The sequence below is a fragment of the Phalacrocorax carbo genome, chromosome 2 (assembly GCF_963921805.1).
Source record: "Phalacrocorax carbo chromosome 2, bPhaCar2.1, whole genome shotgun sequence".
Taxonomy (NCBI): Eukaryota; Metazoa; Chordata; class Aves; order Suliformes; family Phalacrocoracidae; genus Phalacrocorax; species Phalacrocorax carbo.
In genome coordinates this window covers 13,174,482-13,200,753 of record NC_087514.1, presented here as the reverse complement: position 1 = coordinate 13,200,753, position 26,272 = coordinate 13,174,482, and the positions used below count along the sequence as shown (strand labels likewise).

The window sequence follows — 26,272 nt, the reverse complement described above, 5'->3', positions numbered from 1 at the left end:
GCAACAAGGTATACTAAGAAAAGAGTAGTAAAGGGAACCCTGTAATTTAGCCATCTGTGTTATATTAATTATCATTCCTACTTATCTATCCATCATTCCCAATTATCTATCTTTGCTCTGGTCTCCCCAGCCAAGCTGACAACTCTCTGTAGGGGTGTAGGATGAAACACACTATTTAACAGGGGCCTATCTTTAGGCAAGAATAAAGTTAGTAAGATTTGCCACATGAGCAGGTGATCTTCAGGTTCAGATTTTAGCTTTCTGTAAGAAGAGAACAGCTGAACTGCAGCAATTGTTGGGACTCTTTCTTCTTCTAAAAGGCAATAAAGTAGTAATGGGAGTTCTTAAAATACTTGCAGACTTAAATGGAGAACCCAATTTGTAACTGAATATTTGCATCCCTTAAAACATCATTATCTATTTCTCTGTAGATTTACCTGTTGTATGGCTTGCACCTGTGGCAATGTCTCAAACATTCAAAGTTTTGGCATCATCATTAGGTAATAGAGAGATAGCTTTAATAATCTGATGATCATGATGAAGTGTTTTGGAATAAAAGACAGATACACTAATTTATATTGCATTTTATTTAGCTCTTGGAGGTTGACATTTTCTTCACATACTTCATGCTTGATGTCATGAGTCAGGTGATTAGTTTTAAACAGTTCTAGGGTTCAACAGTTATTTCCCCATGTTTCGGTAGGACATGAAAAAACCCACCCGACGGTCAACAAAGAGAAGAAGAAGAACAATTGCAGATGAATCAGCTGAAAATGTTATTGACTGGTGGTCCAAATACCATGCTTCTGTGCTCAAAATGGGAAAGGTAAGTCACCCAGCATGCCCAGAACTGTCATGAATGAGCAATGTTGTAAAAGTAGATTTATTGCTGAATGATTCCTTTTTGGTATTACATTTATAATGAGTTTGTCCATTGTCTTTTTCTTTTGAAAGTCAAAAGGAATTTTTTCCAGTGAGGGAAACCCTGAAGATGGTAAGAAAATTATTTAAATCTTTCTATTGTTTTGTGCTACTAATGTTTTGCTTCTCTACTATTTTGCTATCAGAAATTAATGTCTGGTAGCAGAGTACTGTCAGTATACTGGGTTCTTTCCTGTACAGCTGATCAGATGGTGGGTAGGTTAAAACTTCTCAGGCAGTGTTGGGTTAATATGATTTTCCTGTCATTCAAATCTCATGTACAAAGATTTGCAAAGTCAAAGTCCTAAATGGTAGAAGGTAGAGATTATCCTAAACTTAGGTTGCATTTGTAACAGATTCAGAAAAAGAAACTTCTCTCAGTGTTGAATCCAATTCAGGATCAATGATGTAGGAACAGCTTCTGCTAGGAGACTCTGTAGTCATGTGTGTTACTTCCATAGCTGAAAAACAATGTGTCTAGCTCAAGTTCTAGCAGAAATTTTTTGCACAAGAACAAGAACCTAAAAGAGTTGGCCAGAAATATGCTCTCTGTGTGTGTATGTATATGTATCTCCATACATATATACTCCATGGCTTAGCGTGTCCTCCCACAATCAAACAGAGCTCTAGAAAAAAAATGTTTTTGGACAAATGTGACTGCTTGAGCAGATTGGGAAAGAAAAATGTTTACTGTTTACACAGAGCTACTATTCAGAATTAAACTATAGCATCTTCCCATGCCAGAGCTGACTGCACTTTGCCAGTGATTGAGGTGATTTCTATTTTAAACTGTGTTAGTATTGCTCTGGATGGAAGACACGACCTAAATGTCACATGGTAGAATTCTGGAAATAGCAGCTGACGGTGTTTCAGTGATTATCAGGGCTGCTGAGAGATGAGTCAGAGTTCAGTTTCTGAGTGAAAGTCACTTGTCCACATCAAGGAAATATTTTGATAGAAAATGTTCTACAAAGATGCGATGTTCACTTACAATTAGAAATTTACTTGACATTGTGTTCATCCACCCACATGCTATTCAGTTGTGGCATATTGTTTTTGACTGATAACTTCAGGTCTTGAAAATTTTTTTCTGATAATTTTTGTTACATATTTTCACCTACAATGATAGCATTATACATACAGGATGGCACTGATATAACATGTACATAGATATATGTATTTTGAAACATTTAGTGATATCAAACACAGATGAAGTATTCAAAAACTCAAAACCCGGATTTCAGCTGAAGAACTGAACCATCTCAGTGCCATTTTTGAGGGCTCATCCTCTATCTGTTGGGAAGTCCCCTCTCAGTGTTCAGAGTCTGGCTTGAGGCTGGTCAGACACCTCCTCCCATTTCTCATACTTCTGAGCTTTCCCAAGGTGAGATTCACACTATTTTGTGACGCCATTAAGCAGAGATGGACTTGAATCACCTGACATCTGAAGTACCAGTCAGCCTAAACAGCAGCTTCCAGTTTTAAATAGGCCTTAAATTTTATGTGAAAGCTGTTAAGATCTGTTAGTTTGCATCTGGGATCAGTCAGAGTGGAAGGAAAAGGATGTTCTGGGAGATGGCCAGCAGGGAAGGAGTGATACAAGACACTATCACCCCTGGTCCACCAAGCTCATCATGAAAACTGTTAGACACAGAGTGGATAAAATGCCAGCTCTCTGCTTGGGAGGAGTGGTGGGAAAAGAGAGGACTCTGTGCTTGGCCATGGAAGAATGACTAAAGAAGGAGCAAAGGGGAATCTTAAAAATGTATTTTACATCCTTATCTGAAGCATTTGATGTGTTTTGCTAATTCAAAACCTACACGATGTCATGAAATCTCTGCAGATAAGCAGACTTCTGACCACATTGCATTGATCATAGAAGAGGATCCAGACAAAAAGAAGAAGGATAAGACACTGAAAAGGAAACAGAAAGAAACTTCAAACCTAGCAACGCTGCAGGTAAGAGAGAAGTAAGGCTGGAGGCTAAGGCTGTTATTCACTGGCTACTCAAAGCTGGGTTTAGCAATACCCTCCTTACATTTATTTCAGACACCTGAAAATCAATAAAACACACAAAATGATAGTGACAATGCACACCAGCACTTGGGGCCCAGAGGAAACCAGGGTCTCATAGGGTGGATGTGGCCTGCTTGGCCTTAGACCTTCAATTTACCAGTTTGGACACACCCAGAGAGGCTTAAGTGAAAATTCAGTTTTGTTGTTCACCTGTAAAACACTGAAGTTGGAAATCCCAAATTTCATGTTGGAAATACTACAACCTATTAAGAATGACTTAAAAAAGTATATGGAAAGCATTTCTGTAACTGCTTGTGCATCCTCCCTGATGGGGAGGTAATATTCAGCTTACATTAGATTTGGTTGGATAACAACAGAAAGATTTCAAAGAAAATGGGTCATGTAAAATGACTGGAGAGATGAAGAGGTTTGAAAAGATTAGGACTGCTTGGATTAGGTTGTAGCTGAATAAAGGAGAATTTGAAACTGCTGTTTCCACTTTTTAGGAGATGGCGCTAGTCTAGGCCCTTCCCCCTAGGACTTTGGTTAAGGACAAAACTGCTGCTGTTTTAAGTGGGGAATTAACTTTTTTTTCCTCAAGGACTTTTGCAAAACCTTGGGTTTATTAAAATCTCTATTTTGAGTCAAAATGGATTTCTAGTCATCTCATCTTGTAATAAGAAAGTTGCTATAAATATATTCACTGCACCACAAAAAGTAAGCATTCTCCTATCTTCAAAGATTTATGATGGAGACTTGGAGAGTGAATTTAATAACTTTGAGGACTGGGTGAAAACTTTCCAGCTCTTAAGAGGAAAATCGAATGATGAAGTTCATGCTGACTCTGAAGACAGAATAATAGGAAAATTTAAGGTAAATTTTAATGTTGATTAAATGGGTAATATTTTACAGACTTTATGTCTTCATGCATATTTCAGGTATACCAAAGATCAAACAAAAATACATTGACAGTCTGTTGTAAGTAGTTATCTCTTCTATTGCATCTCAAGTCATATTTTTCCTTTCCCATTATCTGATAGATGAAAGCAACCTCTGGCACCAGGTGCTCACTGTTGTTTAGAAACAAGGAATTACAAAAAAGCTTCAAATCACAGAAGGGGAAGAAGAGATATATTATGTTGTCTGGATTCCGCTAATGCAACTTTATTACTGCACTATCAGTTACAGCAGCTTATATGTAGTTTTCAGTAATTTCAATGGAGGCCCTTACAGCTACTCCGGTTGGAAACAATTGCACAGCCTGATCCAGGGTACCATTAGGCAATTTGAAAATGTAGTTCAAAGCACGAATAATGTTAGTAAGATTTCAAGCACTTTGTAGAGGAACTGATTAAACTCATTGATACCTCAATTAGTTTTCAATGCAAATTTCTGTTCAAATTACTTGCTATTGGCTTTCAGGCAGTATGAGCTACCCAGCAGCCCGAGTCCATATTGATTTATATGAGTTGTATAGTGGCTGCAAAAATGCAGTGGATTCCAGTCACACTGTTGTAAAACCAACTCAGTGGAATTATCAATTTTCAAACACAGTTAAGGGCAAAATATTATTTTTAGAATCATAATACTAAGAAAACTAGATTTAGAACACCTGCAGGTGTTAGTCCTTTAAATAATAAAATTGAGAGCTAAGAGCATGCAAGTACTTCTTGCCATAATGTAGATATGATTATAGTACCATGTTATAGATCAAAGACATTTTAAAAGATGATGTTTAGTGCACTGAAGCCTGTGTTCCCTTTGAGTGGTACCACAAAATGTGTTGTGTATATGTATGTGCTGCAGCACAGGCTGCACAAATGATATTTAATTTGCATTCAAAGGGTTGTTTTTATATTGTACTTGATCTGTTTTCGAGGGAGATAAAAGACACTGTATTTCAGGGCTCCTTCTGCATATACCCAAGTCCTGAGGACGGCAGCTTGCTAGATGGAGGGCAGCCCCGCATCCTGCAAGGGATACCACTAAACCACTCCACCAAAGTCCTCATCAGGGTTTATATTGTGGCAGTAAGTAGACAGATGTTCCTTTAACCTTGAAATAACTTGAACATTTCTCTTCAACTCAGTTTACCTCCAACGTCTTTGCAGTGAAGCTTCTGAAAATCCTCTCTGTGTGCTAGAAATTTTTTTGACATATTTCAGACAATGTTTCATGTTGTAGAAATGGGTGTTCAGAGTAGAAAACATTACATATTCCTCATGATTAATCACAAGACTGGAGAATCACTTTGCTTGTTAAAACTGAAAGGGCTAGTGACACAACTAGCATAGTATGGACAACCTGTTCCAGCCAAAATATCTTCTAGCCAATTTTAATCAGTAGAGTTATTTCAAAATGACACACATTTAAGCAAAGCCTTCTCAGAAAGGGGGAAATGGGAACATATTGTTTAAGTGTTGTGAAGTGCATGTAATCAAAGGTAGATGTTGTGAATAAGTTATGGGGTAGAGAAAGAGGTAGAAATATAGAGGACGAGATGATGAGGGAGCCCAATGTGAGAATTCAAAGGGGTAGAAGGAGCTGATATTTCAGAGAGACAAGAGAGGTGCAGGTGTTCTAAGAGGGGAAGAAAGGCATGCAAAGAGACAATGGCAAACAGAACAGAAGAGAAGAATAGGAAGATGTTGCTTTACTTCCTGAATATAAAGACTTCCAAGCTGTCTCATAAATACAGTCTGAAGAGTTGTTTTGCACCATTCATGGGTCTGGACCAATAGTTTTGGGAAACCTTCCCTGAATCCTACATGCACTTGTGCAGCCAGCTTCTTCCTCAGTGTTGCCTCTCACGCTCATCTCTTTTTCCATCTTAGTGGTGGGACTGCACTTACATCTGCTTCGCCTTTGCAAACTCTCGTCTCCTCCAGATCATCTTTTCCCAGTAGCCTGCAAATCCAAATGCCAAATTTTATATTACACAAGGCAAGCAAAACCCCTGCGCTTCCAGAACACCCAGAACTGGGTAGAAAACCCACAGTCCTGTGTTGTGACCATGCTGCGTTTAAGTAAGCTTCTTGAGGACACAGTCTTTCTTCCTAACAGGCATTAAACCTCAGCCCAGCTGATCCAGATGGCAAGTCAGATCCCTATATTGTACTGAGACTGGGCAACACGGAAATTAAAGACAGGGAAAACTACATCCCTAAGCAGCTAAACCCAGTATTTGGAAGGTCAGTGATGGCTTATTTTCTTATTCAGGGGTGATTTCTGCTTTATCACTTGCCATGACTATTACTATTAGTATTACAATGTGTTTGTGTTTTATGCTGATTTCTGCCTGTTTGGATGTTTTGTAATTTTACTGGTTAAAATGTTGAGAATTGGTGTCATCCTGTATGATTATAAATTGTTTCATCTTCATACCAGTGAAAACACATCACTGAATGCAATCTGTGAGAGGTTTTGCAAAATGGTGCATGAGAGGAAATGAGACAACAAATTATCTTGCCTGTGCAAATTAATGCGATTTTTAACTTTAAAGTGAAATAAATATCAGCACAGTAAAGTGTGATTTCACAATCTTTGTTGCTATTTGAGGTTGAACAGAGTGCCAAATAAATCTCATCATTTTAGGACTAGGACCAAAAAAACTAGTTTTTTGAACCCACACAGTCTTCTGAACAGGAGAGAGAGGAGCAAGCTGTCAGTAAACATCAACCTTGTGTTATCAATGCCTTATACTTATTTATATTGTTAATGCTAATAGCTGTGAAATTTTGCCAGTAAGTTTCCCTGTCTTAAGAAGGTTGAAAATGTTTTGAATTGGGATGGAGTTGTTCCGTAAGAACATTAAGACAGAGAAACTATTCTATGTTGGACTGAAAGCCCCCTAGGCCAGGGTCCTGTGTGCAAAAGCAGAGACTTAAAGAAAAAAGTGTAAGGAGACAAGACAAGAACAGAGTGGTCCCTCCTTAGCATGCCATCTCAACTGAACTGTGATTATGATAAACTGTAAAGCACAGCTATTATAGATGCATATAGACAGAATGGGAAATTGCCAGTGTTGGTTTTGGACAAGGTTAGGAATGGGCTGTTCCTTTGAATAGTCTTTGCTGCTGCTGCCACTGGCAGCACTGGGGTGACTGGACCAGCAACTCCTTTGCAGCAGTAACGTATCAGTCATGGTAACCACCTCTTGTCATCCTAGAAGCCCTGGTCAGCATGGCACCACCGACATCCAGCAATCCCAGACCATTCCCAAACCTCTCTCTCTCCTCCAAAAACTGCTCTGCTGTTTCTTTGCCCACTTTGAGAGAAAGGAGCAAACTCATCCTTCAGGAGATGAAGCTCAGTTTTGCCTGTGTTTTGGAGAAACCTGGAACCAGTGTTGTGCTGATGAGGATGTCCTGTTTTCCACTAATTTGTCAAATCCCTTTTAAAATCACTTTTATATTTTCAGCTTCCCTAAACATCTCAAAGATAATTCCTGTCCCTGAAAAATGCACTGAGTGAAAAGGGAATTCTGATCTTTGCTTTTCTGAGACTCATTTAAAGCTTTTGCCTGATCATTTTGTTGGCTGCCCCAGATTCTTATATTCAATATTTAACCTGGAGCTTTTGGAATAAAACAGGAAAGACTCAGATGTGCCTTTTGGGTGTTCTGAAAAGCATGTGAGAACTCTTACATCCAGCTTCATTTGCCTTATAATTTCCATACTTCTACCTCTATTGAACTCAGGATAAATCATTGCAGCTGACCAGCTCAGTTCCATTGCTCTGTCCACTGTAGGTAGGTACTGTACAGGGTAGGCAGGAGAAAGAAAATACTTTTGCACTGTGTGTTTCCAGTATGTTCATATATTTCATTGAAAAAAAAAACACTACCAAAAGACCCCACTGCTTATTTTAAGAGACACTGTCCACAGGTTGTTTGCACAGTATTCATTAACTTAGTCTTTTAGGCTTCAAAACTGATTTGACTGCACATAGGTCTTATTTTTTGCTCTAGATCATTTGAAATTCAAGCTACGTTCCCCAAGGATTCCTTGCTCACAGTCCTGATCTATGACCATGACTTCGTGGGAACAGATGATCTCATTGGAGAGACTAAAATTGATTTGGAAAATCGTTTCTACAGCATGCACCGAGCTACCTGTGGGTTACAAAGGCAATATGAAATGTAAGTACTTCTTCAGACAGCAACAGAACATATAGTGAATGACTTGACTTGAAAGAGAAAGCCCAGATGTGGCTAAATATTATGCTTTCCCCAGCACAAAAGTGTCACAGGAGGTGTTTTAATTAAAATTCACCAAAGAGCTTAGCAGTGGCTTTGGGTAGCTGCCAGCCTCGGTAGGAAGTGGATATTTTAAAATTAACAACACTGTTCACCAAGTATTTTAGAGAGTAAACAGCATATGTATAACATACCTGCTTGATAAACTGCCTTTGGATAGGCATAAAGGGCAAATGGAAAAAAAAAATGTCAGAGAAGTCATGACAGGGCTCTACCCTGCTCTCCATTAGTCAGCTGCAAGTGGAGTGATTGCAGCAAGGCCAGTGGGACTGGCGTGGAACCGGGGGGAGCGGGAGCAGAGAGAGGCTGCTGGCATGGCCTTTGGTCACAGAGGTGGTGGTGCTGAGTTCCTGGTACCTGTTATACAGCTGCATTCTCAAGGATGTTGTTCACAAAGATTAATTAATGCAGAGAAAGCCAAATTAAAATAACTCCGTTGCCCTGGGGTGGGGCGCTAACCTGGGAGATGTAGCTTTCTGGTTCTTCTCCTATGACTGTTTCTCTATTTTATCTACAAACAAAGGGTAAACAACGTAAAAAAGCAATCCAGGGGCACAGTCCAAACCCCAAGACTTCCCTTGCCAGCTCAAACTCCAGTGTGAGGTATTTCTTGATGTGCGTGTTCCAGGTCCCAGATAACCTCGGCTTCTCATCTGCACGCGGAAGGAACAGAACACATCCCCTTAAATGGAGGTGTAGACTTGAATCCTTTAGGTAGAACAGGGAAAAAGCTCTGGTCCTTTTCCTCTTGGGAAACATGCCAGTGCCTCGGCTACTTTATCTAAGCTGTGGGTAAGGCTGCCTCAACCCCCTGGCGAGTAGTTGGCCCCAGGACCTGAGCAGACAGAGTGGGTGCCTTGAGAGAAAAGTAGTTCTGGACAATTCAAAGGAAAAATGTGCTGAGCAGATGTCAGGGCCTCTGACCACAAAGCCGATTCCCTCTGCATGGGAAGTCCTGATTTGCCTGTGCACTTTGTTGAAGGAAAGCCTCACCCATTTCTCTTCAGTCTCTGTTCCCTCCTTGCAGAGAAGGATACAATGCATGGCGAGATGCAGCCAAGCCAAGTGAGATCCTCACCAAGCTGTGTAAGGACTACAGAATAAGTGGACCCTTCATGCGGCCAGGAGAGATACAAGTAGGAACAAAAGTGTTTAAGGGACAGACAGTCTTCACAGAAGATGAGAATGGTAATGTAGTTCATTATTATTCATCTGCATTGTAGCAGTACCAACAGCCTGACCAAGCTGTAGCGGGGGCCCTGTTGTGCTATGCACTCTAAAGTCAGATTACTGGAACCTGTCTCTGCTTTGAAATACTCATATAACAGTGGTGATGAAGGCTGTGTGTATATTAGCTATTGCTAATATTTTTTTGTTTTTTCCTCCTCTTGATTATTACCACTTTGACTGCTTTTCTGAAGCACTAACACAGCACTGTGTAAATCCAGGTATCTGTGGGGTCCATGAATCCAGAGGGCAAGGCAAAACTTGCTTTCAGAGCCCCCAGATTAAAAAGAGGGCAAAGCTACCAATAAGTTGACTGTCCGTATCACACAGAGGTGGAATGGGACAGAGCTATCAGTGAAAATGTCCCTGCCCATGGCAGGGGGTTGGAGAGGTGACCTTTGGAGGTCCCTTCCAACCCAAACCATTCTATGATTCAGTTTTACCCTTAGGGTAAGGAAAAGAGGTGTGAGGATGGAGACTTTCAAGGAGGAAGAAGAGGAGCTGGTCTTGGAGATAGTAGTGGACACCTGGCAGTGTAGGGAAACCTCTACTCCGTTATCTGTGTTTATCTGTCTTCAACAAAATTCCCCTTGGCAGCTACAAAATATAGCTCTCACCTCGCCTAGAAGGCTGTTCAGGTAGCACTGCTGAAGGGAGAAGAGTTGATGCATTTTTGGTTTCTTGGCCTGAGAGAGATTTATGACTCCAGCATTGCTGTTTGTTTTCTTCACTGGCAGATGGCCAAGACTGCCAGCAACAGGATCTCTTGATAAAAACTCTGGTTCACTAAAATGAGCTTCACACAAACCAGCCTCAGACAAGATGATGGAAACCAAAAGCAAGGAAATACAGAACCAGATGGCAAGATCCAAAGTCTTTATGTACAGAAGTTTTTCAACATTGTAAAGAAGTAGTTTACAGCATACAGTCTTCTGCATGATCCTTATCTAGACTGCTGTTCTGACAAGTACATCTGGGTCTTTATTTCCTTCTGGGTTCCTGTGCTGGTCATCATTTGGGTCTATAAAACTAACAAAGACCACAGATTTGACATATAGAGGAGTACCGAAACGGGGGAGTAGTACCATTTCCACTTTACAGGTGGAGAAAATTATACTTGTGGGCCTTACATCCAGATTTAAATTGCAAGGAAAAGAAAAATTTTACATTGCTGTAGGAGCATAGAAGTTGAATAGAATAGAATAGAATAGAATAGAATAGAATAGAATAGAATAGAATAGAATAGAATAGAATAGAATAGAATAGAATAGAATAGAATAGAATAGAATAGTTCCGTTGGAAGGGACCTACAACAGTCATCTAGTCCAACTGCCTGACCACTGCTCCCAGGTAGTCTAGGACTACCTGTAGCCAATGGGAAGAGATAAGCATCTTCAGAGGGTGAAAACAATCTTTAGAAAGGTACCTGAGAGATTATATGCATTATCATGGAACAATCTGTCCTTGCTATTGAGGCTGCCTGACTGAGTATCTCAGGCTAAAGACCTTGCTTTTAGCTGGCTAAAGTTAGATGAAATACACCACTCTATCCTGGTTTCAGGTGGGATGGAGTTAATTTTCCTCCTAGTAGCTGGTGTAGTGATGTGTTTGTATTTAATATGAGAATAATGTTGATAACACAGTGATGGTTTAGTTGTTGCTAAGTAGTTCTTACACTAGTTAAGGACTTTTCAGCTTCCCATACCCTGCCAGCGAGGAGGCTGGGATGGGGCACAGCCAGGACAGCTGATCCAAACTGGCCAAAGAGATAGTCCATGCCATATGATGTCATGGTCAGTATATAAACTGGGTGGAGTTGGTCAGGAGGCAGCGATAGCTGCTCAGGGAGGAGCAATCACTGTGGGTGGTGAGAAATTGTATCATGCATCACTTGCTTTGTATATGATTATTATTATTACTATTATTACTACTACTACAACTACTACCATTTTACTTTATTTAAATTATTAAACTGTTCTTATCTCAACCCACAAAATTTCTCACTTTTACCCTTCTGATTCTCTCCCCCACTGCACTGGCAGGGGAGTGAGTGAGAGGCTGTTTGGGGCTTAGTTGCTGGCTAGGATTAAACCACAACGTCTCAAACACATATCTGTGCACAAGAGGGAACTAGGACTCATAACCATAGGGTCATCTTTCCTCCCTCTCTGAGCCATTGAGAAGAGTTTAATACCTGCTGTTTAAAACCCAAACAAACCTTTTGTCTTCTACCAGCAAATCAGAGATAGCAACATGGCAGGAAAAGTGATAACTGTTTGCTGACAGAAAGGAGTCTTCACTTTCTTCTCTCTTAGGTACTGCTCTCCTAACGTAAAAGACATCCCTCTTCAAAAGTCTGGTTTCCTTTTGTGTGGAGCCCACACAAAAAGTGAGGAAATAGAAGCTGAAGAGCTCAAAGGCTTCCTCTGCTTTCCAGTATCCACCCTACCTTCACTATTAGCATTGTTCTTTCCTTGAGCTGCCATTCTCTGGGGTCTCCCTTCCTCCAGTGCCCAAGCTGAGCTGGTCAGGAGGTAGCATGTTCTTGCCCGTGGACTTCAACCCTTTTCCTATGAGGTGTGATTCGGTTCTCCAGGGGATTCTTATGTGCTGCCATCACAAGGCAAAATGAGCTGTAGATATGACTCCTAGTGCCTATTTACTGTCAGGTCTGTCAAAATCCAAGTCTCCTTGTCTTTCACGAACTGTATAAAGGCCTCACATTTGCACTTTTCTGTAAAAAGTGTAGTTCACAGATTTCTACCATCTTCCTGTTAGAAACTGCTGCTGTAATAGTGAAATGATTCACTGTGTTTTATAGATAGACTGCTGCCTGAGTGCTAATCTCCTAGTTACCCTGGTGGGTATCCTTATTTACAAGACCCTTCTTTACTTAGCTGGGATATAGAAAACATTTCTTTTAACCCAAGCTGATTTTTAATGATCAGCTTTAATAATTAATGGAACATATTACCAAGAGATTTAATATTATAATTCAGCTGTCTTTGTTCTTTTTGTTTTACTTTGTCCTATAGAGGAGCCAGTTGAATCGTATGAACATCTCTCCTTAAAGGTATTACACGCTTGGGAAGAAATCCCTGGAGCTGGATACAAACTGGTCCCAGAGCACGTTGAGACTCGGCCTCTCTACCATAAGAATAAGCCAGGCATTGAACAGGTAGAGCAGCTCAGAGATGGTGCTGACGGTAGGCCCAGGAGCAGTTTTTCTTTCCTGCAGTTGCTGTGGTTTCTATTTGTACCTGCAAACTTAGAGACACAACATCCAAATACTGTACCATACATGAGACTTCGTACAGTATCAACCTGGAAATTGTCACACATGTATATATACAGCCAGTTACCTAAATACACAGTAATTACACAAGGTGTGACTGCATATTTTCATTCTTTTAAATGCTTTAATTTATTAAGTTAACACAAACACTGCTTGTATTTGGGCTTTGGTTCTTTTTAATCCTTTCATCATGTCCTATTTTCATATGGCTTTTACCTTGAACTTGCCAATGTTTGCGCTCAACTCCAACTTCACCAAATTCCTGAGAGAATGATAAAATGTGTGCATGAAAAAAATATATTGTATAGTAAGTTTATAGATGAAATCATAGTTACAGGATAGTGAGCTGGTTGGTGCTTATAAGGAAGCGATGGTTTTAGATGTCAGAACTACATTTAATGCCTTTTGAAGTCTCTCTAAATTAGGGTTACGGAGATGTTTATCTCTTTGTTTTCAAGGGTCGTGTACGGATGTGGGTCGACATGTTTCCTGAAGATATGCCTCTGCCAGGACCCCCGGTGGACATTTCACCAAGAAAACCCAAAGGGTAATACTCTGCTTTCTTCCCAGCACAGTGGCATAAGTCTTCAAAGACTGAGTCTTTCTTAAGTGTCTGGAAAGAACTATGAAAAGAGCTATCACAAAAAACTTCTGTGATCCTGAGAAATGTTTTCTTAGGTTCACATGACTTTAAGTAAAAAGAGAGCATCTAGTTTGATCTCCTCCACCAAACAACTCAAAAAACATGGTGATTTTTGCATCAAGGGACATCACACGCCTCTTTTAGAAAGGTATCCCTTTTTCATAGAGAGATTGCAGGTGGCTAGAGGCAAGAGTCCCTTAATAATTCTGATGTTATCATCCACTTGTTGAGCTGAAAGAAGTAATTCTGGTTTCACTACCTCTTTCAGCTAGATAACTTACTTGACCCTGGTTGAGATCTTTAATCTGATGCAATAGTATTACACCTAATGGATTTTCAGCACTTCATTCAAAGATAAGATGAAGAAACACATAAAGCAGCAACAGACAGAAGATATACATTTAGAATAACCTCTCAAGTTTCACACAGATACTGCTTTATATGCAACACTACACATAGTTCTTCAAGCTAAGTGAATGTTTGTAATTGAAACACAAAAATGAGCAACAGAGTTCTCAGCCCACCCAGTATCAGCTTTATTCCAATATTTTACCAAGGCCTTTCCTGAGAATTTTATGTCTGAAGCAGCATCAGGTATTATTTGTGTATTATTAATGTTTGAACAAGAAACAATGTAATAAAAACTTGTTTCTTTTCCTTACCTTTTACAAAAGCCAAGATTTGACAAAAATAACAGTCTATGTAACGATTACTTTTTTCAGACCAGAACTTTCTATAAAGCTCCTTAACAACAAGCATTTTCCAACAAAATCCAAATTTAAAACTAATCATACCCACAAAACCAAAATGTTGCTGCAATTATTGTGGTCTGCAAAAGCAGGGAAAAATATTGTCAAACTACTAATTATGAGAAAGAAAGTAAACATGCAAACACGAGTTACACATTTTACTGAGAAATGCATATTTGCTGCAGCAAAAGAGGCTCCAGGCTCCATAAGACTTCAAACACTTCATGAAAACACTTACTGACAATCTTCGACTGAACAAGGAGCTGACAGAGCATTGCATATAAAAGTTTCTTTGGCTAGTGCAGAGGCTTGGTTTTCATGGTCGTCATCTCCTTAAGAGCTCCATGGCCTGTGATATCTGTTAACTTCTGGGGCAAAATTTTTCACACCTGAGATTGAGCCTATTTCCAAGACAACACATGTCATATCAGAAAAATCATATGTTGATGTTCTCAAACATAGGGGTTTTTTAATAATTTTGCAGTTCATACAATGACTCGAGGCATGCCTAAATTTTTGAGTACCAATTTTTTATGTCACCTGTAATATCTGTATTTCAGTTCAAGCCTCTAGAGCTTTGGATGGCCACCATAAAAATCTCTTCCCTTTCAATGCACTGGATTGCACCAAAAATACGCCAACCAAATACAAAGTTTTTTAGGCATTTCTTCTGAAAAGCACCTCCCAGGGAGCTCTGTTTTTCATTAGCAAGCTACTCGCTGTTCTGGAGACTGCTCTGATGATGTGTTCAGATCAACTTTGCCTTGTTTCACTGCAGCATTTTTTTGTGAAAAGAACTGAAAAGGAGCAGGCACATAAAAAGCAAGGAATTTTCTATCCCTCTGAAGCTGCCTGTGACCCAACTGTTGTCTGGCATGCTTCAAAGGCTGAAAGAAGCCACCATTCCCACACTATGACTAGATTATTGTAAACAGAAGTAGCCTGAGGATGATGCTATTTTAAGAGTTTTGCACAAATACAACATTTATCACTTTATACAAGCACGATTTGATAGAGGTTTACATTAGTGTCTGACCAGGGCTTGAGTATACACACGCCTGCTTTCTTTTCTTTTTCAGCTATGAACTGAGGGTAATAATCTGGAATACAGAGGATGTAATTCTAGAAGATGAAAATATCTTTACGGGGCAAAAATCAAGTGATATCTATGTAAAAGGGTAAGTTCTTCAGGATATGTCTTCAGGATATGTCTTCACTTTGCTCTAAATGCCTGCCCAATTACTCATCTATATTGGATACTGCTTCTTTTTTTCCCCCCCATTCTTAAAAACAAGTAACTGTAAAATTATTCTAGTTGTTACTTCTCACTCAGGCAGAGACAGCACAAGAAGAGAACCAAGCCCACAGTTTAGCAAACAGAGATCAAACACTTACAGATCTTGAACTGTAAGAGCTTACACAGATGCAGAGATGTTTGATGTAATCAGAGAAAAGGTAACTGTGGCCACATTGGAAACAAGAAGGCAGGTCTTTTCTGGGCTATTTATACTGGAAATATATTCTAACCTCATGTGGGGAGCATGTGTGGGTGAATGAACATGGCCATGCTGCAGAGAACATCGTGTGGGCACTTTTCTGCTCTCCATCTCTTTCCCGCTGCAGACAAAGTGTCTGTCACAGCTCCACAGGTCTTACTGGGATAATCAGTAAGACGTATCACATAAATAAAATGAAAGAGAGAGAGTGAAAGGGGAGCTTGACACTCAAACCAGCTTTCTCCTGAGATCGTAGCAGATTACTTCTTAAATTTACTGTTTCGGAGTACTGCTTTGTACTTCCTGGTTCTGAGCAGGATTTGAATACAAGTACCAGAAAGGGGTGGGAGGAATTATGGCATAAGTGGCAGTAGGGAGTACTGGAAATCTCAGATGTGAGACTGGTCTTAGATTTCTTGCTGTGTTTCCACTACTAGAGAGGGGGAATAATATGCCAATATGAATTGTGTCATTGTGGAGTTCTGGAAAAATCTGAATTTGTACAGTGCTAGGCATGTGGAAGAATGAATTTCCCTGAAAATCTGTTGCAGTATTGCCAATGACCAAATGCAAAGAGCTGGAGGAGGGACCACTGGAACTGATGAAGCAGGGAAGGGATGAAATTTTCCACTTTGCAGGTTCTCAAAATTACAGGAACATTATAAGTAATACAAAGTAAGCATAAGGGCAGTCTGGTGGCAGCTCTTACTCCTGCAGGGTATATCTACATGCATTTTACCAGGGAAATTTGTGTGAGCTCTGACCAAGCTGTGTGGGGCACTGGGAGCGGTACCACTCTTTTGGAGCAGGTGATATTAACCTGGGTGAAGCACACACTAATATAGTCATAAGGCCCCCAGCATGCTGTGAGGGTGGTTATTGCACACACTGACTAAGCAAACCTCCCTTTGCAATTCCCTGAGAGGAACTACTCTGAAATCACTGGTGCTCACACAGATATATCCAACTTAGCAATAAACTAATGTGTTCAGAGCAGCAGCAGAGTAGCTGAGAGCACAAAATAGAGGAAATAAATAGGGAGCCAGCCTTTGTGCTGAGCTGTGTGATTACATGAGGACACCACTATCAATGCCAGAGCAGTCTGAAAGGGAAAGTCCGGAGTGGATAATTTTTTGCTTCTGTGCCTTAATGATGAAGACACAAATCTCCTTACATTCAGACAGTGCACATGGCACTGAATCTGTCACCAGGCATGGATTTGCACTAGGGGCAGTGCTGTGCTTGGGATTGTTACTGTTTTTCCCAATTACTTTTTGAAATAATGGGGTTGCAGGGGAAAGCCACTCTTTGGATGCTGTGCAAAAATGCTAGTCTTTACTCAAGCTGTGATAAATCACCTTCAGAACTAAAGCATACCTAGCTGGATCATTACCTCTGTGGAGCTCTTCAGAAGACAAGATTATGTTTAGGAAAGTTTTGTCCTTTTGTAACATAGTATTGCACATCAGATGTTGTGCACACTGCAGCAGAAATCAAGAGGAAGTTACAAGAAAAAAACAGTGAGATTGGTTTATTTATTTATGGCATATTTATAGCCTCCAAACTACAAATGGTTTAGACTCCAATACTGAGCACTTAAATCAGTCTAGGGACATCGACACAGAGTTTATTAGCGTGGCACAACATGAATACAGGGTGATTAGTAGTGGATAAATGAATGATGCTGTCCTTGCTGGTCCCAAACAAGACAGACATCTTGGCCAATAGTAAGTGGCCAACTGGTACTTTGGGATCTGATCTAAACAAAAATCACATTCTCACTCTCAAATTTTGATCATCACTGGCCATTGCTGCAGCCTGTGCCATGGCTCAGAGGTAGCTGAGATCCCTGAGCCAGGGCTGTCACTGTGTTTAGCCGTCCTGAATGGTGTGTTACCTTGTATTGATTAGGGAGGAATTAGTAAACTGTCATGCTTGTAACCAAATAACAACAACCACAACTCCAGCTCACCCGGTGACAGCAGTGTATTCCACTATGTTTTTGCCGTAGATGGATAAAGGGCCTGGAAGAGGACAAACAGGAGACAGATGTACATTACAACTCCTTGACAGGAGAGGGCAACTTCAACTGGCGCTTTCTGTTCCCATTCTACTATCTCCCAGCAGAGAAAAAAATGGTGGTTAGTAAAAGAGAAAACATATTTTCCTTGGAAAAGACAGAGAGCAAAATACCTGCTGAACTGGTGCTTCAGGTGTGGGACTTTGAAAGACTCTCTTCAGACGATTTCTTGGGTAAGTGCGCAATGGATCTATCTGAACTTCACCTGAGGTCTTGCGAGACCAGTATTTTATATATCTGTCTGGTTTCTGAGTGTTGTCACATTACTTCTCCCTCCAGGCTCTCTTGAATTGAACCTGAATGGGTTCCCTCGAGCAGCAAAGACAGCCAAGAGCTGTAACCTAGAGATGGTCGTGGCAGCAGGTGCAGAAAACAAGATCTCCATATTTCAGCAGAAGCGTGTCAGAGGCTGGTGGCCTTTTGTCAAGGCTGGGGAGCTCACGGTAGGCAGCTCACTATAGATGAACAGCTTTTCTCTGGGGCTGATATGCTCTGCTGAGATCCTGAGACAGACGTGATAATTTTGGATATGGCATCTGAAGAACAACTGCCACTGGTAATGCATAGGACTCCTCCAAATGCTACAGTGGTCCCCCATTGATGTGGTTCATACAATCGCAGGCAACCAGGAGCACTTTGTACTTTTTCTTTGCTTTCTTCTAATGTTTGTCTCCCAGCACAGTGGTAGAGCGGAAAATCAGATGTTTCCAGCCAACTTTGTCAGCTGGGGAAATCCTGGGAGGAATCTCACCTGCTTATTTATTTATTTTCTCTTTATTTTGCACTGCAACCAGGTCAAAGGAACTGATTTTGGAGTGGAGTCTACCATTATTCTCCTTGCTAGTGACACAGCTCAAGTAGAAAAAGCACAGTTCTCTATTCTGGTTGAAGTATGCTCACTAAGTGAACATTTTTTTAGTTTAGTGGCAGGATACAATTGGCATTAAGGAATGCAAAGGACAATGACAACTTCCCCCAAACTCTGCAAGACTTGTTATATTAGAAGTATTATCCTAAGAAGAGCACAAATGCTGCCACACCAATTTTCATTTCCCTGAAGCCTCTAAAATAACAAGGCTTGCAGCAGGTTATAAATCTCACTCAGTGTGTATCCCTTTATCTCAGAGTTTTCTGCTATAACTTCTCTTCATAATGTTGTAATGCTTTCTGTGTATAATCTGGAGCCACACTGAAATTCTCAGTATTTAACACAACTTCTCCATTTTCCCTGTCTTTAAATCTCCTTTGTACTAGTACAGCAGTATAGGGATACTCAGTGTAAGTGAGAGACATCTCTGCTCCTCCGTTTCCTAGGTGGAGTGCATGTATCTAGGCATGAAGTACATCACAAGAGTTAACTCTGCACATGGTCTTTGGTCCACTTTCACCTCTCAATCTCCTTGTCTTCCACATTAATCCCTTTTATCTGCATCCTTCTTTCAGCCCAGTTCTGTGCTGAATCCCAGCCACTGGCACTAGATTAACACTTTAGTTTTTTATATCTACAGATGTATGGGGTAGGAAAGTAACAAATACATGAAAAGCCATTTGTCTGTTTTTCATCCATCACAGATTTTATGAAGCTGATTTGATTTTTACCCACTCTTAATTGTTACTGGAATCTTTAAATCTCTGAAATCTTAAATTTTTTTTTTTTGCTTGGCTTAATTAAATGTATAGAGGAGATGATAGTACTTAAACCCCCCAATAAACAGGGAAAAGGGAGAATGTCTCTGTAACATAACACAGACAGACTTAACAACAGATTTGTGCTGTGAGTACAAGAGAAAAACAAATATTTAACCCATATTTAGGAAGCCCTAGCTTCTATAGCAGAAGTTACAGTTGATACTAATAGTCCAAATAACTCAGATTACATATTTCTATGGCAAGGTGTAGCAGACATGATCTTTTATAAGTGCTAATGTTTTATTAGTCATTCAACAAGCTTTAATGGCTTGTCATGATAAAAACAAGCAGTAAAGCAGCAGTTATATTCCATTATGACTTTTCTGAATTCTAGAAATTATCAGTAAGTTGCTGCTGACCAAAGTTATCCTTTTCTCACAGCTCTGACTATCATCTTCTGGCCATCCATGAAGAAAATTGACTTGGAATCCAACTGTCAGACCCCTATTCTTTTAGCCTGAACAGAGCTCTAGGACTAGACATTTTCTGCACACAGGTCTCATTTCTATTCATCATCTTCTTGCAAGCTGAGACCCCACAGCTCAACTGCTCCACAGCTTGTGACTGGCTGAATTTCCCCCCACTGATGGACTGCACCTTGTCCAAACCATCAGCACAGCTTCCAGCTCAGCTGTTGGGCTTCACCGGGATGTGTGCTAGATGGAAGACAGGTCTGCTCAGATGAATTATGTTGTAATTTAGGAACCAGAAAAGTTACTTATGGGTCTAGAAGAAAACATACTACCTCCCGTTCCTCATGGTCCTTGAGCACAAGTCAGGAATTTGGTGCTTGGGCTTTCCTTTGTGTTTTCTCTTTATTTGCAAAGGCTTTATCTTATTTTCTTTAATCAGATTCCTTCACCCTCAGCTCATGTCATAATTTCTCCACAAGCTGAATTCTTCTGTGATTTAATTACAATAACCCAGGGTTGGATGTTTACATTTCACCTCTCTGATCCAGGGCAAAGTGGAAGCTGAGTTTCACTTAGTCACAGCAGAAGAAGCTGAGAAGAATCCAGTAGGCAAAGCTCGAAAGGAGCCCGAGCCCTTGGAAAAACCCAAGTGAGTAGGAGCATACTAATTAAGTAAGCTGGGACAGGGGTGTTCAGCAGGATATGGGGAAGAGCAGGTGTCCTTGCTCTCCTCCTGGCTTTTCTTCTGTTTCCTGCTGTAACCTCGAGCATGCAGTTTGGCCAATTTGTTCATTGCTGGGTTCCCTCTTGGTGGGGCTGGCTGCCAGGACTTGTAGCTGGCAACACTTTCCAGGATGGCTGAAATGCCTTCCTCTGGAACCCAAAATAAATCTGCCCATTTTTCCTCAACTACAGTTCACGTATGGACTCATTCCATAATGGACCTGGCATATGATAACGTCTTAAACCATCATAACTTATGCAAAGATGGATATTTATTATGTTAAGAGGGTAACTATAAGCCATTAATGTTTAAGTGCTTTAAAATGACTGTATGAAATATTTTCTCTGTCCAGATGATTTTTTGATATGACCATTAGGAGACAGAGTCTTAGTATTAGGAAACAAGAATTTTGGATATTAGCAAAAATTTCTTCACCAAAAGGGTTGTCAAGCATTGGAACAGGCTTCCCAGGGAAGCGGTTGAGTCACCATCCCTGGAGGTATTTAAAAGGCTTGTAGACGTGGTGCTTAGGGACACGGTATAGTGGTGAACTCGGCAGTTGGTTTACAGTTGGACTCAGTCTTAAGGGTCTTTTCCAGCTTAAATGATTCTATGATTCTAAGAATTATCTGCACGCATTTAAAGGTGTCTTAGCTGCTACATATCCATGGAAAACTGACCTCTAGTTAATAACTAGATGCATACATCTAGTTATTCTTGCATAAATTAATCACTTGCAGATAGAGACTCATAAAACATGAAAATTGGGTCATGCAGGAATGATAAGACTTTAACAAATCTATCTCTAATTTTTTTACACTTCAGAAAGAATGAAGATGTTTATACTTAATCATAAGACTTAAATGAAGACATTTTAAATGGTTTAACAAAGGCAGATGATCTAGAAGGAGCATTTTATCTTTCAGTATTTGCCACATCAAAAAAATATTATCAGTTGAGATTTTTGCATTCAGAAAAAATGTATTTCTAATCTATTTTGGCTCAAGTACTTTGTTCTACTAAAGTAATGAGAGAAAAAATTTATGTTATATTTCCTGCTACCAAAGCTTCTAAAAATCAATTGCTGATCATAATGGTAATCATTGCACATTCTGTTTAATTTTGGTGGTTTGATATATATCTCAGGACAAACATGAAAAAGGAGAAAACAGCATAAAGGTGGAATCACCAATACCCCTACAAAGAGTATAAATTTAGCCTGAAAATTAGATGTATCAGAGACTTGTTGAAAACTAGCCTTGGAAAGACTTTAATCAATCATTTCACCCAATATCTTTACCCAAAGGCAGGGTGATCTATGCCTGATATATGTCTGCCTGAAAGATTTCCAGTAATGAAACTAAAGCACTGTCTTACAGAGAAAAGAAGACTGGGATAGCTCTGAAATGCATCTGGTGGGAAGCAATCAGCCTAGGCAGTTTAAAGAGGCAGTGTAGTGTGTAATAGAAATATTACATGTCCAGAAGGTTGTCAACAGGATGCACAAAAGCCCCCTCTCATTTTTTCAGGCCCAGCCCATGCACCCCAAGCGTCCTGGGGCTCCAGGGCTCCCTGTGTTTTCACCTCAAGGGCATTTTATCCACAAATATGCTGTTGGACCAAAAGGTTTGCAACAGCCTGGTGGCCCCTTCTTTGCTGCACGGCCAGCCTGGAGGTGTTTTGACCCAGAAGCCACAAAGCCAGTCTTCCTCCAGATCTTGCACTGAGTAATCAGAGAGGCTCCACATCCAAGTTTTTATGATGAAATACATAGCCAATACACGGCTCAACCCAGCTCTACACTTAACTGAGATATATGCCTCAATTAAATTAAAATTAGGGTGGGACTAGTCTCACTTGACGTTACCCATCTCAGGTGGAAGCCATTCAGACTCCTTTTGTAGCTGCTCATGCACAGGTGGGTGAGTCACCCCATTTACCTAACACACGTATCTTAAGATGGGAGTTGGGGAAAGAGGCAAATCATCCTCCAGAAGATCCTTCCTCCCCACATGCAGACAGCCCACATGACTAACCAGTCTGGGCATCTAAGTTTTAAAGTTAGGCAAAATAAATCCTGAAGTTACTAAAGCGATATCAGCATGTGGATAATAAATACTATTTTATCTAGACACTCATTTCTGGAAAGAAAAGAAACTCATAGCTGAAGACATTGCATGCCTCAGTTCCATAAAGATGATATTAAAGTTTGCCAGCTGAGCGTCCCCGAGTGATGGAATATGAGCTTCATACATGCAGAGCAGTCAAAATCTACTGAGAGATAAGAGATAACTGTTTCTGCACTTCAAATGAGTTCTCTTCAGGAAGACATGGATCTTAAGGAGCTTTGTGTCAGGACCTCTGTATCTCTATGCCAGGACTGTAGGTTCACATTTTTACTGCTAATCGTCTAGGCTCACACAGAGGAAAAGAGAAATTTTCAGATTGTTTTGCATAATTAAGTTTTTAAATTAAGAAACCAAATAATTGCAAAACCAGAGTTATCTTCTAGGAGCTACTAGGCAGTAGCAGACTCTTTAACATACCAGAGCAAAGGTGGACAAAGATTAAGTGTCTAGGAACTAAAGAGAAACATGCAAATGAGAAATAAAGTGCAGTGAGTGTAATTTCTTGCTGGCCAAAGCACCATGAAGTTATCCATCTCTTCATCTCTGCCGATCAAGACAGGATGCTTTTCTGGATGCACCCTATTATAACAAATACTCTGCTATAACTGGTACCGAATTCTATTGCCTACAATGCAAAGAAAACAAATGAGCAACAGTACGGCTTTTACCCCCTGTCTTTAAAGGTTATGAAAAGCCTTTGAGTAGTTGGAACACGCAGACTAATGGTAATGAGTCTGTTCAGTAAGTTTTACTCTTTGGAGTATCTTTTTTTTTTTTTTTTTTTAATAATTCCTCTTAACCTGGAGGGTTTATTTGTTGATTTATTTCTGAGTCATTTCCACCTCAGCATAAAACACAGTTTTTAATGAAAAGATAATCACTTGGCCTTTTACAGCCTTTCTGTCGCATTGGCTTTCACTTCCACATGCTGAATGATGAATTCTCCAGATGACTAAGACATTGCTTAAATTCCTTAAACAGCTTTCTGGAGTGAGACAAGGCCATTGCTTTTTGTGATCCTCAGTCTGAATTTCATTCTCCTTACTGCTGCACCACCTGCACAGTTACAGATTGGTTAAGAAAGACAACCTGCACCCAATTTTGCAGGTGTTAATGTTTCTACACACCACCATACTCGTCAGGTCATCCCATCACACAAAGCTGACAGACGTTGCCTCAGCTCATCTCAGGGGTAGGGCTGTTGAAGTCAGAGGCATAGTGACCTCCAAAGCTGGGTGGCATGCCGGAGGAGAGACTATGCTAACATTTTTCTGAAGGAGAACATTGGTTTCCTCTCTGTCTGTAGCCAGCTTTGCTGCACAGTGTGAAAAAAACTCCTGTTTAGTGAGGAGAATATGACATAGGGCAATGTTCGGAAAAAAATTAGGACAGTGGAGTGCAGATATTCTCCACCAGAAGAAGGTGGCTCCTCTTTATGTACCCAGGCAAACTACCTCGATTTCAGGTTTCATCTCATCTCCTGTTTTCAGGAGGTCTGCTTTAAATCTCCTTCTGAAAATATGCCATTTTGGGCCGTATGCCAGGCCTGAGCTGGCTCTGACTGTTACGGCACTATGACTATCACTGAGCAATCAGAATTTTTATGGTGGCTCGTTAGTGCTTTTGCAATGCTAAGTTCCTTGCAAAGATTAGAAAGCTTTTGTACTCAAGTTCAAGATGTCTGCATTTCTTCTTTAGGATTTATCATGATCTTGTCTGTAAATTTGAACCCCATATCTTGCCTTAAATTGAGTAGCTACAAAGTGTGAACTGAATTTTGTTCTGAGTAGTGTGTGGAGCTTGGGCTCAGGGGTGAATAGAAGAAGAGTGACCCAATAATATGTGAAACTCATGGAATTTCCCTCTAAACTCTTCATCAGCTTCCCAGGAGTTAAAGTAATTTTTAGACTCAAACATACATTTTGCAGTGGGGTATTTTTGGAAATAGCTGGATCTGCCTTTACAAAAGTTATTCTTTTTCTTTCTCCCCTTTTAGCCGACCAGACACATCCTTCTCTTGGTTTGTAAATCCTTTCAAGTGTTTGTATCATCTGATCTGGAGAAATTACAAGAAGTACATCATCATTGGCATTATTCTACTTATTCTCATTGTCTTCCTGGTGCTTTTCATCTACACGCTGCCAGGTGCAATCAGTCGTAGGATAGTTGTAGGACAAGGGTAAGTTATGGCTCTCGTTGTAACTAATCATATACAAACACTTCAGTTAAAAATAGAAGTCAGGCATACAGAATTAATCAACCTGAAACACATCTCATTCCTTGTGAAGAGAAAACATAACTATTCATATCAGAAACTGGAGCTCTCAGAATATTTTAATGTCTTCTTTGGCTGCTCATTCAAGCCCAGCCTTAATGTACATTTTCGTTAACATTCTGCTGCAGCTTTATTGACAATGAAAGTTTGATTCTGCATCTAAAATTTTGTTTTAAAGTAAATTCCTTAATGCTAGGAAACTGACCTGTCAGTCAAGGGTTTATTGTCACAGCAAAATGATTAAATATTAAGAGCAAAATCTGTATACAAAGTTAAATGTATAGTTCAGTCTGCATAGTTTTGTAATTAATGATTCACACTATTTTTCAATGACCTTATAATGGCATGCTTTTTTTTGAGATAAAAGGTTTATTAAAAGAAAAAATCTAAGATTAAATTGTCTCATTCGGTGTCATCCTCCACCTCTCAGTAAAAGTTCTGTGCTCTGTAAAGACATCTCACACACTTATAAATGAGGTAAGTGTTGGTGACAGTTAAGAGCAGAGATGGAAAGAACTTTTTTCAGCTGCAGTTTGAAAGTGCTGGAGGATGCTGGAGGAGAGGGACTGGGAAGATGAAGACTCAGCCACAGGCACTGAAGTAGCAAATGAACCTTGTAAAGGAGAGACAACTGGGAGAATCCTGCTGCTTGAAAAGCAGGGGGAAGGTGGAATGGAAAAGACAAAAGCTGCAGAGCGGAACAAATCATGGAGGATTAAAGAAAATGAGGAATAAAACCTTACACAGCTATCAATGCGAAAATCCTCATCCTACTTAAGAATACAGAAAACGCTGCAGCCTGTGTCATGCACAAGGCAAGGCTTGCTAACTTAAGGACCCCACTTGGCCTTAAAATGAGTGCGTATGAATTTGAAGTAGCTATAGAAATCTCCTCTAGTCTCATCCATGGTTAGACATGTTGTAAAGGTGACCTTTGAGAAAATGCTTTCAATCATGCCCAGCTCACACAGCGTGCAAGCACCCTTTGCAAATTTTAAAGTATCACAAGGCAAGAAAAACAAATCCTGGAAATGCTGATAATTCTGCCAAGCTCAAGGCGCAGGAATAGACACGTAGGCATCTGCATTACTCTCAGAGGCCGCTTCTGTGGGAAGCTTGTGTGGTACTGCTTGTACCTGGCCTGTTGAGGTTGTGCAGTGAGCCTCTGTGTTCTCTGCCCTACAACACAGGTAACTGCATTACTCTGAAAAATGGATATCAGTGAAGCTTCCACAGAGAAATTATTTTACATTTAAAAAACATTTTAGAGGCTTATTTTGGATGGGACGAATTGCTGTAAAAGTGCCACTTCCTTATTCCATTATAAAGGCAGACGGCTACAGGCAGGTTGAAACCAT

At 40.2% G+C, this 26,272-nt stretch overlaps 1 protein-coding gene across 1 annotated transcript in view; it reads left to right on the top strand.

The window, feature by feature from the left end:
• The window catches only part of FER1L6 (fer-1 like family member 6), a 70,563-nt gene extending 45,688 nt beyond the window's left edge, over nt 1-24,875 (top strand). The window contains exons 27-41 of the mRNA XM_064441750.1: nt 704-826; nt 955-994; nt 2,765-2,880; nt 3,679-3,810; nt 4,842-4,967; nt 6,001-6,128; nt 7,907-8,077; nt 9,222-9,382; nt 12,457-12,599; nt 13,175-13,263; nt 15,188-15,286; nt 17,616-17,857; nt 17,964-18,127; nt 20,335-20,435; nt 24,636-24,875. Coding sequence (XP_064297820.1) covers nt 704-826; nt 955-994; nt 2,765-2,880; nt 3,679-3,810; nt 4,842-4,967; nt 6,001-6,128; nt 7,907-8,077; nt 9,222-9,382; nt 12,457-12,599; nt 13,175-13,263; nt 15,188-15,286; nt 17,616-17,857; nt 17,964-18,127; nt 20,335-20,435; nt 24,636-24,822 — 2,022 coding nt within the window. The 3' untranslated portion in view covers nt 24,823-24,875. The remainder of the gene's footprint in view (nt 1-703; nt 827-954; nt 995-2,764; nt 2,881-3,678; nt 3,811-4,841; nt 4,968-6,000; nt 6,129-7,906; nt 8,078-9,221; nt 9,383-12,456; nt 12,600-13,174; nt 13,264-15,187; nt 15,287-17,615; nt 17,858-17,963; nt 18,128-20,334; nt 20,436-24,635) is intronic.
• Nucleotides 24,876-26,272: the final 1,397 nt, after the last annotated feature.